The 14,090-nt window shown below is 42.1% G+C and overlaps 3 protein-coding genes and 1 non-coding gene across 8 annotated transcripts in view; 2 read left to right on the plus strand and 2 right to left on the minus strand.

Annotated features, from left to right (window-relative positions):
- The window catches only part of LOC133404348 (E3 ubiquitin-protein ligase SMURF2-like), an 84,440-nt gene extending 77,045 nt beyond the window's left edge, over positions 1-7,395 (minus strand). For all 4 annotated transcript variants that reach the window (XM_061680140.1, XM_061680139.1, XM_061680138.1 and 1 more), the window contains exon 1: positions 6,988-7,395. In XM_061680140.1, the coding sequence (XP_061536124.1) occupies positions 6,988-7,039 (52 nt within the window). In that variant the 5' untranslated portion in view covers positions 7,040-7,395. The remainder of the gene's footprint in view (positions 1-6,987) is intronic.
- Positions 7,396-8,567: 1,172 nt separating this feature from the next.
- Positions 8,568-8,640, plus strand: trnar-ccg (transfer RNA arginine (anticodon CCG)). Its single transcript has one exon. It is a non-coding gene; the product is annotated as a tRNA-Arg (tRNA).
- Positions 8,641-9,023: 383 nt separating this feature from the next.
- LOC133404577 (nucleosome-remodeling factor subunit BPTF-like) overlaps positions 9,024-14,090 on the minus strand; it is a 78,875-nt gene continuing 73,808 nt past the window's right edge. For both annotated transcript variants that reach the window (XR_009768845.1, XR_009768843.1), the window contains exons 36-37: positions 10,593-10,786; positions 9,024-10,489 (exon numbers count right to left, since the gene is read on the minus strand). The gene's annotated coding sequence lies outside the window, so the exon portion shown is untranslated. The remainder of the gene's footprint in view (positions 10,490-10,592; positions 10,787-14,090) is intronic.
- Positions 9,383-13,500, plus strand: LOC133404578 (UPF0450 protein C17orf58 homolog). The gene is made up of 5 exons (XM_061680597.1): positions 9,383-9,534; positions 9,888-10,517; positions 11,420-11,506; positions 11,723-11,914; positions 13,041-13,500. The coding sequence occupies exons 1-5, from the start codon at positions 9,468-9,470 to the stop codon at positions 13,226-13,228; spliced, it is 1,164 nt and encodes a 387-aa protein (XP_061536581.1). The 5' UTR covers positions 9,383-9,467; the 3' UTR covers positions 13,229-13,500.

Below are 14,090 nucleotides of genomic sequence, written 5' to 3' on the forward strand. Positions count from 1 at the left end.
CCGACAGGTAATATAACAATACTCGCAGGCCTCCATTTTTTCTAATCTGTGAAAAACAAGTTTAATAAAGTTCTATCGCAATGTTCTTCTGCTCATTTTTTAAGCTTGCAGAAACGTGTAGCTCCATATTGCCCCTAAGAGGCCAAGGGAAAATTCCGTTCGCAGTTTCTGGCAGGGCATAAATAAAATAAATAAATAAATAAATAAAATTAAAAAGGCATGCGCTCTTTCTCAGAATGCACTGCTTTAGTTAAAATTACTGTATTACATTTTGACTGTGTTAAAATGCATCTTTAATGTTATTTTGTGCAGAAAGTGTTTAATAGTTAAAGTGGTGTTGATTTTAGTCGTGTGTTTACTGCTGCTCTAGGTGGCAATCTGGCCCCCTTACTCAGAATAGTTAGTAGGGTGTAGCATATTAATACCCCTTTGAGGCCAGTAGTTATGTGAATGCCAGATGATCCATGCGATGCAAACGGTGCGTAAAATGCGCAATGACATCAAATCAAATAGAATCGATATGGCAATCGCTAGAAAATTCAGCTAACGATTCCAAGGTATCATTAACTCTGGAACCGATTCTCACAGATTCTCGATACCCGTCCCTTGTTGTAGTTAAATATTTCAGATGAAAACTGGAATTGGATGGGGAAGTTTCAGTGCTTTCCTAACTAAGCCTCGTTGCATGAACTGGTGAGGCCTCCTCAGATGAGAGGCAACAAGTTGCGATTGATTCAATGCCCTGAGAATGAAAGACCTGGATGAATAATATTCACAGGCATTCTTCAGCATGTGTGATGCTCCAAGTGGAGGTGTCAACTCACTCAACGGCTACATTTCTCAGACCCCTTTGAGAGTTGTCCTGGGCCATGTCAAATGCTTATAATATAATCACTGTGGAAAATCTTCAGTTGAACGCCCCAGCAGTTGGCAGTTTGGGGAAAAAAATTGTTGAACAAAACCCAAAATTTCAAATGACCATTGTGAGCGATCGAGCGACCGTGAGGAAATCTCACTTCTACATATAAGACTTCAACTTAGTGAGCCCACCACAAGTGCATTTTACTTTTTCATGTTTGTGTGTGATGCCATCACATTAGAGAGTGTTTCCTAACCTTATTAGGAACCAAGGCACATATTTCATATTTAAAAAAAATATTTTTTAAATGGCAAAGCACACCACCAAACAAAAATTACCGGTACACAAAAAGTGGATTTACAGGTTCATTACTGTATATACTTCTACCATCTAGTGGAAGAGCATTTAATTGTTATGTCCGTCACTTGCGTAGATTAACTAATTATTTATAGTGAAAATATACTATTTTTGGACAAATGTAATGAAATTGGATATTATTCCGCAGCCTCTCTCAAGGCACAATAATGTGCCACAGTACCCGGGTTGGGAATCACTAACACAAGCGCAAATGGGGAAAATGTGATGACGATCAGAAAACTGCAAATTCAATTTAGTGATGCAAAAAGGTGAGACACACATCATTGTCCTGGCTACTCAGTACAATAAGGCTATGTTGTGAACAATAAAAGAATGGAATTTACAATGCAAAATGAGCATTTCTTATTCTGAAGCAACTGACTTCCCAAGCAAAATAAGTAATCCCCCAATGTCTGTCGCTTGTTAAAGATAAGGGAGAGTACACAGTTCATTTTTACAATTGCTATGAACAAATATGTGGGGATTTGGATTGACTAGTGAATTCCAGTTAAAATAGAATCCCGAATCATAATTTTTGCATTCGAATGAAAATTAATCAAAATACGTATATAATTGTGACATGAGCTGGAATGCTTTGTTTATTCCGGTCTGGCAATTCTGGTCTTGTTGGACCTCAGTGCGGCTTTTGATACGGTAGATCATAATATACTGCTGAACAGGTTGGAAACGTGGGTAGGACTAAATGGAACAGTCCTTAAATGGTTCAGCTTCTACCTGGAGGAAAGGAGTTATTTTGTAGCCATTGGAAGTGTTCAATCTCATCGAATGACAATGACATCTATAAATGTTTATCTCAAAATACAATAAAAGCAGAAGTGAAATAGAAACAGTGAAACAGAAATGCTTATAGTTGATGTCCCCATCTTACAACACTATGCAATGGAACATGCAAGATGATTGCTAGCTTGGTGAAGAGAACAAAATGTGCAGGGCTCCCACTCCAGTGAACAACAACTACAGTGCATTCAGCATAATGGTGAGTTTTATTTTTAATCGTTTGCTTTTATTCAACTTTATGCCAGTTAGTCAAAACATTTGTGTGGTTGTAGTTCATATAGAACAACAAGGTGGAAAAATGATGGAAAAAAGGCACTGTAAAAGGGGAAAGAGCCATAAAAGAGGCAGGACGCCACATATGTGTAAGGGTCCTGAATGCTGGACTACAACAACTGATACTCATGTATCCCCCAGTATTTTGTGTGTCTGGTGCAGACGTAGTGTCTAATTATTTGATTGCAGGATGCTGTGTCACTGTAGGAATGCGCATGTAGTTGCTACAAGACCCGTTTTCCCAGGTCCTGCATAAAAGGCAAAGGCGGATAAATGGCGTATCTTGTTTAACTGCAGAGCAATTCTGCAGGATGTGAATGAAAAAATGGGTCTACACAGACATCCTTTCAAGTGAAAGACAGACAGAGGATATGTCTATGATCGGCAAGACTCACATTTCCTCTCTGAGGTTTCACATTCCTGGGATTCCGTCTTAAGACCACTGCGACCCATTTAAAACCATTTCCCATATGGAGCAGGGAAAAAAAGTCCAGCTCAAAGAAAGAACAGCCTTAAAGTCTGTAGATCTTATTACTCCACCTTGCTGTAATGCAAGGGGGTGAGAAGCAGTAAATCATGGGGACATGTCATCCATGTGGAGTACAGGCAACATTTATCATCACACATGCTATGCTGAGGGATCCAATGCTAGACAGAATGAGTGGGAACCCAGATAATACAGATGGCAACAGCAACATCTCTCCGTCACACCACCACATACAAGTTGGCCACAACATTTGGTAGGCAACCAAATGCGTTCGAATGTAGGATTTGATTCAAACATTTTTGCTTGGAGAGACTAACAGAGTGATGAGTTGATGAATCCACCTGCCTTCGGTTTCTAAACTACTACTTAATATGAGAGGTGACGATGTAATTCCTAGCTGTCCAAATATTTGCTGGGACCAAGTTTAATGCATACGGATGGTGTAAAGTTGTCTTTGTTCCGACCGTATTGCACTCCACTCTATATAGCACACTTGTGGTCAATTTATAGTAAAACTATACATCATAAACTAAGAATGACTAATGCAATCATTCCCAACCCGTCTGCTGCAGCATATTAGTGTCCGTGTTAATTATAAAATTTTACTTCAGAGAGTTATTACTTACCACAAATAATATATTTTTGTTCATCTATCCATGCCAGCAACATATATTGAAAACCAGAACAATTAAATGCTCTTCCACTAGATGGGACGGAAAGTACTGTACATTTAAGCTGTGTATTCACCTGTTGCCATTCATACAACAGAATAATAATTGTTTGACGAAGCAGGCCCAGATTTAACACTGAGCAAGCAAATTAGTTAGTAAATTGAGGCGAGCTCATCATTATTTCCGTAAGTGGTACCTTGACTTCCATGTGCCCCAACTTACAAGTTATGAGCCATCTCTTGGTCGTTTTTTTTGCTTTGAGTTGCGAGACAAAATTTTAGCTATGAGCAGCTACAAGATACGCAGTTACTCAGATGAAGTGGGGGAAAAAGTGCAATTAAGGTACTGTAATGTGAATGTGAGTGTGAATGGCTGTTTGTTTTTATGTGTCCTCCGATTGGCTGGCGACCAGTTCAGGGTGTACCCCGCCTCTCGCCCGAAGATAGCTGGGATAGGCTCCAGCACACCCGTGACAGAAAATGCATGGATGGATGCTCAAACAATAATGAGATATTTTGTTTTTTATTAAAAACACAAAAAGTTACCGTAATTTCTTGTGTATAATGCACGTTTCCCCCCCAAAAAATTGGTCAAAAATCAAAAGTGCACATTAAACATAGGTATAGGGGAAAATGGAAAAAAAACTTTCACATTTTATAAATGTATGCCGCCATCTAGAGGTTATGAAAACACTGTACACTTCCATTCCAATATGCCACCGCCACCTAGAGGTTATGAGAAAGGTGTACACTTTCATTCTAATATACCACCGCCACTTAGAAGTTATGAAAAAGGTGTAGCCTACATTTTCATTCCAATATGACAGGGGTATGTATGACTGCATACATGAACAGTTGTGCTCATATGTTTACACACCCTGGCAGAATTTGTGAATTTTTTTTTTTTTTTTTTTTTTTTTATAAGTACGACTGATGACTGAACAACAACCATCATTAATTTATTTATGGTTATGTTTTGTTGAATGATAATGCTTTTCTGAAATGCTCAACAGTTTAATTTGAATCTCCTTAAAATAAAATGAAATGTGTTTCGCCTGGCCCTTCATGTTTTCTTTAAATAATTGTCCCCAACTTACAAATTCTGCCTTGGTCATCAAACATATGAGCACAACTCTGTGTTTTCTAATTTACTAAATAAAAGTAGGGCTGTGAATTTCACAACAGCAAGTAAATAAAAAAAGTATTACGTATTCAAATCAAATTTGAAAAAATTAACAAAATACAGATAATACTTCATGTTTTGATCATATGGGTAGAAGCAAAATTAGGCATTGTAAAAATGCATTATACATAGGTAGAAGGGTTTTCCAGAATTTTTAGGTCAACTTTGGGGGTGCGCATTATACACAAGAAATTACCGTAATTGTGTTTTTTGCCGGATGGAACGGATTGATGACATTTTAATTCATTTCAATTGGGAAAATTAATTTGATGTACGAGTAAATTGAGGTTAGAGCTTGGTGACGGAATAAAGTAAGCTTGAAAGTCAAAGTACCACTGGGTATACTTGTGACATTTTTATACGATTTTTCTAATGGAATATAAGTGCGTTGGGTCAATAAAGGTCAGCAAACACTGGACTAGTGGAAGTAGCAACATGACAAGTAGCCACCACCTTTGTGGAATTTTCTAAAAATAAAAAAATAAAAATTTAAATAAATAAATAAATACATGGAATGAGAACTTCCATCCATCCACCCATCCATTTTCTACCGCTTATCCGAGGTCGGGTCGCGGGGGCAGTAGCTTTAGCAGGGACGCCCAGACTTCCCTCTCCCCAGGTACATCCTCCAGCTCTTCCGAGGGAATCCCAAGGCGTCCTCTGGCTCCTCTCAATGCAGAGGAGCAGCGGCTCAACTCTGAGCCTCTCCCGGATGACCGAGCGTCTCGTCTTATCTCTAAGGGAGAGCCCAGACACCCTACGCAGGAAACTGATTTCGGCCGCTTGTATCCGGGATCTTGTTCTTTCGGTCACGACCCACAGCTCGTGACCATAGGTGAGGGTAGGAACGTAGATCAACCGGTAAATGGAGAGCTTCGCCTTTCGTCTTAGCTCCTTCTTCACCACAACGGACTGATACAAAGTCAGCATCACTGCAGAAGCTGCACCGATCCGCCTGTCGATCTCCCGTTCCATTCTTCCCTCACTCGTGAACAACACTCCAAGATATTTAAACTCCTCCACGTGGGGCACGATCTCATCCCTGACCTGGAGAGGGCACTCCACCCTTTTCTGATTCAGATTTGGAGGTGCTGATTCTCATCCCAGCCGCTTCACACTCGGCTGTGAACCGCTGCAGTGGGAGTTGGAGATCACGGCTTGATGAAGCCAACAGAACCACATTAAATACCATTTAAAAACAGCATTTAAAGCTCACTTGGATTATAGTTGTCTGATATTTACATTTGTTTGATCTTAAACATTAAAATGGGGAAACTAAGCAAAAAAATAATAAAAAATACGAACTTAAGGGGTCAAATACTTTTACAAGGCACTGAAATCAAACCTAGTCATGATCATTAACATATGTAGAATAAAGAGGAAATCAGCTATTCCGTGTTCCGCGTTAGTCACGTGATGTTCCGCATATAGTAAGTTGTGATGAAAATGAAGCAGTTACCTCAGAGGAGCGGAGAAGGCGAGAGATACAAAGTTTTATCAAAACTACCAAAGGATTCAATCTTCTTCTGACACCAAATGTGGGTAGCCAACAACAGCAAGACCAAGATGCTCTTGCCAGTAGCAGTAGCACTGCTGTCAATGACAGCCCAGGAGAAGTACAGATGAAGTTGAAAGTTACATGTGACACTTTTCATCATGAAGACGTTAGTAACACTGCGTATTAGGGCTGTCACCATCAAATATTTATTTGTATTGTTAAATGATCAAACTAAACCAGATACACAATTAAACAATATCCCAATTGTAAACTATATTACATGATGATAAATATGCTCATCAATTACAGTAAAAGATGATTCATTTGTTAGATAATAATCGCGTTGTGTTGAGGTGAAGATAAAACTTTTGTCAGTGCGGTTCATGGATGTGGAGTTTGCCTTGGGCCCTCAAATGACAAAATACGTCTCTGCTTGAGGAAATGTACATCTTATGCGTCCATTAGTCAATACACACGTTCATATGATGTGTTTTTGCCTCAAATTGTGTATCCTGATTGTCTATGCCTGGACCTCGTAAAGAAAGCAAATGATTGATTCATTCGATTCTTTATAAGGCGAAAGGCCATGAATGTTTGTTTGCTGTCAAGCGAACATAGGTCACTCTCTGCGTCGTGTTCATGAGGAGACATTTACTTTGCAAGACGTACAACGATAGCTAGCTAGGTAGCTAGATAGATAGATAGATAGATAGATAGATAGATAGATAGATAGATAGATAAATAGATAGCTAGATAGATGTGTGTGCCACGCGCACCACATCGCCAATTGACCACCAGCAGAAGTTAGCTGGGCTATCTAGCGTGCTAACAGGGGAGGGCAAGAGGGGTTAAATTCGCTTACCTGTCAACCGCAGCTTTACTGGGCCATTCCTCCGAACTCCTTGGTTAGACATCCCCCTTGGTTTCCAGCGTGTTGAAAATTAACAGCGTGTACGATTCATTTGTTGACTTGTTCAAAAGGTGTCTCCCAAAGCAACCCCCTGCTTAGCGTCCTATTAGCTTGTTGGCTCACCATAGCACATCACTGGACCGTGGACACTTCCACAACGGTGTCACGAACGACTGCATGGCTGAAAATGTTAATCCTCACGTGGGGGTTTAAAAAAATGTCAGAACACGCCCAAATATCGTGCATGCCGCGAACAACGTGAAAGGCTGCTCTCCCCCCTCAAAAAAACAAAAAACAAAAACAAAAAAAATTCAAGTGAAAGGTTCGCCCTCCATCCGGACAGGCGTCTACTCGGGCCGGATGCTTCGTAATGACTGAGTGGAGGAGTGCTCAACACACTCAAGACTAGTAAAGCGCAACAAGCTAAGGCAGCATCTGGTATGTCTTTTCAAAATAAAACCATTGTCACGTTGTTCGTCAGCGAGTTGGACTCATCTTGGTGGTGTAAATATAGAAACTCTGGGTCAAACCGGGCAGTAATATTACTTTGAAATTCCAATCATATTTCGGCCGTAATATGGATAACTTTATGGATAACTTCCGGCATTTCACAGCTCTGTAAGTGCTCCGACAACACGATTAGAAAGTTGCAATTTCTGGACAAAATCAGTATTTATAGCATTTAATATGGCCACTTGAAGGATATAAATTAAAAAGAACATTAGAGATCATTTATAAGAGTACACATTGTTGTACTTAACATACCACCATATAAATGACTCTATGATAAAGTGATTCCTATTTTATTTTGATTTTTTTCATATTCAGGAATATAATTTTAGTTTGCAATACAGTTTTTTTGTAAGCATTATCATTTTATCTGGAATATTATCTGGATCAACAGTACATGAGGAATGAGGGAAATGGATAGATGGATGGAAGCAGATGAAACTTGGGTTTTTTCATACACAACAAATTTCATGTATTTTCTAAACTATAACTTTAGAAAAAAAATCTTGTTGATATGTAAAAAAAAACAACAAAAAAAACGATAGGAATAATAAAAAAATAAAAAATAAAATAGCGTGACCAAAAATAATACATAATACTAATCGTTTATGTGGCTATAATGCTAAAATCGTGCCAATAAACCCGGGCTCAAAATAACTTCCAGGAAAAAAAATATAGATTTTAACTTAATTTTTGCATGTGGTAATTTATCTACATCCGTTGAGGGTGAAAAATCTAAATATAACAATAGCGTGACCATACCATTCATAATTTGCCAGAAAATAGAACATTTTCGATTTGCAAGAAAATAGAAAAGATCATACCCACTAAATACGCATGGCGCCATCTAACGGAAAAAATGAGTCAGAGTCCCATTCTCGCATTCAGAAGGAACCCGTGGGTCTGCCGACCTAGCGAAAATCAGTATACTCGTCACGATAGGGAAATATTCCCAGGAACGGCAATCGCAGGGCAGCGCTTATGATTTATAAGACAAAAATCCATTCACGGCGTAATGTGGTGACCCAGTGGCCTAATGGATAAGGCATCAGCCTCCGGAGCTGGGGATTGTGGGTTCGAGTCCCATCTGGGTCGTTTTTATGAGATGTGTTTGTGGTGAAAATTAGGAATGATTCCCCCCTACGTGTTTTGTCAAGGTGTCAAAAACGCATACCTTTTGTCTTTTTTGTAATTTTTATTTTTTTATTTAAACGAGTCAACAAAGACGTTTTAAAGCGGAAAGAGTCCATACAGTATTGGGTTACATGGTATATTTTTGGGAACAACAGATACGAAGCTAAAATGGACGAATACCTATATCCATGCGCGACATACTGAAATCAAGATTAAGATTGATTAATTTAACATTAAAAAGGAAAGTAAATCACTTTACCGAAGTGTTAAAGCCAAAGTATGCCTGTGGTATGGTGCTTCGTAGTTGACTATATATTTCTTTATTGAATTTGATGGCTGCAGTTCGCAGCCCCCGCCTCCAGGAGGAGGTAAAGCTTCATTTGCGCAATGGCTAAGAGCGTTTCGAAAAGCACGAGCTCGTCCGCCGTGCCAGGAGACGACATTTATTGATGTATTTTTTTATTCATATTTATCGATTGAAAAGGTCAAAAAGGGGAAACGTACAAGATAAGAACAAAAATATACACATCAATCATGTTTACAACCCACTAGAAACAGCCCCTCTACGTCATCTGTCATTGCAGACATCATATCTTTTTTGGGGTGCTTATTAATGGAAGGAGTGTCATGACAATAGAACTACATGTGTGCGTGTGTCAGTATAGGACGTCCCGCCTTGCTCTCAGGCCCATCCCAGTGGTGTATAAAAGTCTGTGGAGACTCTGGCGCAACTGCAGTGCATCTCGCTCTGTGTGTCTCCTCCCAACAACGACGACGACGACGACGCGATGAGGATTCATGTCGTTTTCTTCCTGCTGCTCCCGCTTCACAAGGCGCAGGAACATGTTGTTAATGGTAAGCGATAACTCCGTTTAAATGAGGGTTACCCGAACATGTGGTCTGGAAGGGTTTGCAGTATTTTATTTTATTTTTTTTTAATTTCTTTTTGAATGTCTGTTCATGTTGTTGTCAAGAGTTTATGAACAGTGTAAGCAGTCAAGCAAGTTTGGGTCCAAGATAGGAACCACATTTCTAATTTTACAATGTGATTTATTGTAAAATGTTCATCTTTTAACTTGGACATTTTTTTTTTTTTTTTATAATTGGAGATGACAAAATGGTTTAGTGCACCAAAATCTATCCATCTATCTATCTTCCTGCCTCAGCGATGTAAATGTTGCTTCTTTTCGAATACATTCTACTTCCAGAGTTTTATCCTCTTGTTGAGAAAAGTCCGAGAAGTTTTGTGGACCCCCCGCAGAGCAACCAGAGCAGGCTGATGGTGAAGGAACCATCTCTGCCCATCAATGAACTTCTAGAGAAGAGCAGCAGGACCGGAGAGTCCAAATTCTCCCTTCATCCTTTACCCTCTGACATCTGGCCAAAGCACAGCGACCTGGCACCCGTCCCTCGCCACCACGGTCCCCACAACAAGAGCAAGCGAGGCCCCAAGAGCGAGCAGCTGCTGGAGCTGAGCACGGATAAAACCAGAGGAGAAGTGGCCGGCTTGCTTCCCAAACCTTCTCTGACGGCGTCGACGGCTGCGGCCGCCGACCGCACGGCTCAGCCCGGCATCGGCCTCCTTCCGCCCGCCGAACCGGAGGGCCATCCCAACTCTAGACCCAGGAGCGCTCCTCACCCACAGCCTGCTCCAGCACCTTCTCCTCGCAGAGAGCCCCCCAACAGACGTCTGGACCCAGAGGAGAATCGCCCGGGCAAAGCGGGCCTCCACCATACCGGTATTGGAGCGGCAGCGCCTCGGAACAACAGCCGGCCGCCTGTCACCTTCAACCGGCGATCCTCCAGCCTCCTGTACCAATTTGACATTCTCAGACGAGGTCAGTGTTACGTCCCGTTCCTGGAACGTGAGCACGTTTTCAGATCTAGGAATGGAGTCATTCCCCGTTACGTACCTTTGGGGATTACAGATTTGAGATGGGGTCACGGTTAGCACGTGGGCCTCGCAGCTCTGACTGCGACCTCACCCATCACGACTGAGCTCACAACTCTGGCTTTGAATCTCTGCTTCGGCCTTCCGGCGTGGAGACACCGCACCTCGCCCAAAGTTGGCTCGGCTCGGCTAGGCTCACCATAATGAGGCCCGGGGCTGTAGGAAATGGATGAAAGGGTGGATAACTGAAAACACAGCAGTGAAATGTACTCCTGCTGGTTTTTCAAGCCATCATATCACACTAATTAACACAGCGGTAGATTTTTGCATGCTTTGGGTCCAAACAAGTGCTGCTTTTCCAAAATAAACACACAAGACCACCTGTAAGAAAGCCGCCTCCAGGAACGGTCATTTGCATGAAGTTCAAGTGGTGGTCTAGCACTGCGTCCAACCATTCTCTAGTCTAATGAGCTGGAGGCTATCCCTGGAGCAGGGTGCACCCTGGACTGGTCGCCAGCCTAACGCAGGGCACATATAGATAAAGGACCGCAATTTAGAGCCTTCAATTAAGATAACATGCAGGGTTTTGATGTGGGAGGAAGCTGGAGTACCCCGAGAAAACCCACACATGCAAACGCCACACAGGAATATATAATCCATCTGTGTAAGAGCAGAACCTTTGATACCGGTTTTATCAGATATCTCTTTGATGCCTGTGTCTGTATTGAAATGCACTGATTTGCCATAGACAAAGTGTAACAACATTTCCAGTTAATTGGGGAGGAAGCAGTTGTACTGACATCAATTAAGCCCGAGCAAACATTCAAAGGTGCCATTCGCTGTTCGCAGAGTCCGACCTCACCCATGATGCTTTCTGCATGACTGAGTGCAGGAAGGAGAAGGACGAGAGGGATTACTACTGCTACACCGAGTTTGGTAAGTCAGCACGATGAGCGACAGTAGGAGGAGCGCAGCAAAGAGGGTTACCTTGCCCGCTTGCCGAGGGCGCTGAAAACCAGTGTTTCCCAACCTTTATTGAGGCAAGGGACATTTTTACTTTCGGGAAATCGTCTGCTGCGCCACCCCAAAAGTGTCACAAGGAGTAAGTATATCAACTACGATACCTTGACAAAGATCTCCCCCCTAAAACAGCTGTCAACGGGGTCGTCCACGACATCGACGTGCTGCGGAAAGGGATACGTCTCATTACTCTGATGGTGAGCAGCGACGGGTTCTACAAGATGAGTCGCCTCTATGCCACCCCTGACAGCTTCTTCTTCAAAGTGCGCCTTCTGGTCCTGGACACGTACAAATGCAGCAAACCCTGTCCTGACATCAAACTTGGTAAGTACTCGATGTTTGGAATAAAAACAAAAAGTTTTTAGTCGTGCCACGATGGTGACATTCCAGTTCCACACCAGCGCACAAGAAAACGAATAGCAAAGAATCACAAATATTTACAGCCCCAGCAATTACACTGAGCAGAATGAGTCACAGTGTAGATAGATCCAAAAATGACTATAAAGTGGCGGAAATAACATTTTTAAGTTTGTTCAGTACAGAAATTGACAGTCTTAACCATCAATTGCCCTCGGTTTGGAGTTTCATGCAAGATCTTTAGTGGTTGGAGTGTGGATGATCATGAGATTGGTAAGGGCGTGGCCTCAACGGACACGGCAGGGTTATCCGAAGGGCAATATGGACCTCAGTCACTAAGAAAACGGTTGGTAACGCACCATGTGGTAGGTCTTAATGGACTGAAACCTTGCGGTTCCTGCAAGATCCCCCTGCTGAAGAACAGACCAGTCTTAGGTGTGCCAGTGAACACCTACATGACTCGGAGAAGGCTAAGGAGGAAGTGCTGTGGTCCAATGGAAACAAAGTTGTGCAAATGGGCATAAACTGGACCTACCGTAATTTGAGGATTAAAAAAAATGCGAGGGAAACATGTTTTACGGCTGTTTTTATTCTCCCGCAAGGGTACAGGCCTAGGGGGGGGACACTGAATAGAGCCATTTAAATCTAGATTGAAAACCTCCTTTACTCAGCAAGATCACTGAGGGCGGCTCATGGATGGGGTCCTGACAAGATCTAAAACATACTGCCAGAGCAACAAAGGAGGGGCTCAAGAAGGAGCATACTAGATAATGGAGCGGCCGAGTCAGTCCCAAACCTTAACCCAAAAGAAAACCTGGAGAGGGAGCTGAAACTGGACCAAAATGCGAGGGAATCTGTGTGCCAACCTGGTGACCAACTACAAGAAATGTCGAATTGTTGAGCTTGAGTAGAAATGTATGTTTTCCTCGGGGATCAAATACTTATCTCACTCAATGAAATGCACAAAATGTGAATAGCTTGTATTTATGCTACGGGGGGCAGTATTGGTTAAAGGGTCGCACATATATTAAGAGCTGAAAACTTGCTTTTGAGGTATACCTGGTCCTCAATCCTGTATATTCTCATTCCCAAGGGACCAGATACATTGTTATGGGCCAAATCTACCACCGGAGGCGGCATCTTCCGAATGACCTCCTGAACCTGCTCGGGGGCCGACTAAAACCAGGCGACGGCATTCTCAGGAGCAACAACTACGTGAAAAGGTTTAACAAACGGAAGCACCAGAAGGTCTTGGAGGCCACCCGCTCCAAGTGTCGGTGAACCCAAACATGAGGCCGTCGCCCCCTCCTTCTGCTTGCAAGGGAAAAGACTTTGCATCTTACGTGAACCGCTTCGAAATAACCCCTGAGTATTATACACCAGAAGGTAAAGAGGCAGCACAAGTAGTGTTTAGCAAGTTTGCCTCTCAGTCGAGAGGTCGTGGGTTCGAATCTCGGCTTCCGGCCTTCCTGTGTGAAGTTTGAATGGTCTCTGCGTGCATGGATTTTCTCCAAGTACTCCAACTTACTCCCACATCCCGAAAACATGCACGTTTGGTTCATCGAAGACTCTAAATAGACCAGTTCAGGGTGTACCCCCCCCCCCCCCCCCCGCTGGAATTGGCTGCAGCTCAAACCTTGACACTGAGGACAAGTGCTATAGAAAACGGATGGAGGAAGAAGGAAAAGACTCAAGTGAATGGATTCACTTTCCCGTGGACCACCGTGACGTGCAGTACTCCAATCCATCTTGCTAACTAAAAATACCAAAGTGCTCTCTTGTATAGATCATTTTCCAAGACAAATGTCTAGAATTTACAGCATTAATTGAGGCGCCCAATAGCCCTAAATAACTGATATTTTAACATACTTGACCTCCTTGTTTATTCATGTCTGGTACATGAAGCATCAACTGGCTCACATCCAAATGGGGAACTTTCAGACTAAACTCAACATGTAATCCGCATATTTGATTGCCATGTACTGGTATTAGGCAGCTACTGTTGATCTATGTAATGCCTTTCAATTGCTACGGACACGAAACGTATCATTGGGGTTGGTTGTTATTGGTGAGCGGGAAATGCACTTTTGATGTTACAAGCACTACAAAAGAGGCATTAAATAAATTCTATCCAAGTAAGCAC

The sequence above is a fragment of the Phycodurus eques genome, chromosome 6, assembly GCF_024500275.1.
Source record: "Phycodurus eques isolate BA_2022a chromosome 6, UOR_Pequ_1.1, whole genome shotgun sequence".
Lineage (NCBI taxonomy): Eukaryota > Metazoa > Chordata > Actinopteri > Syngnathiformes > Syngnathidae > Phycodurus > Phycodurus eques.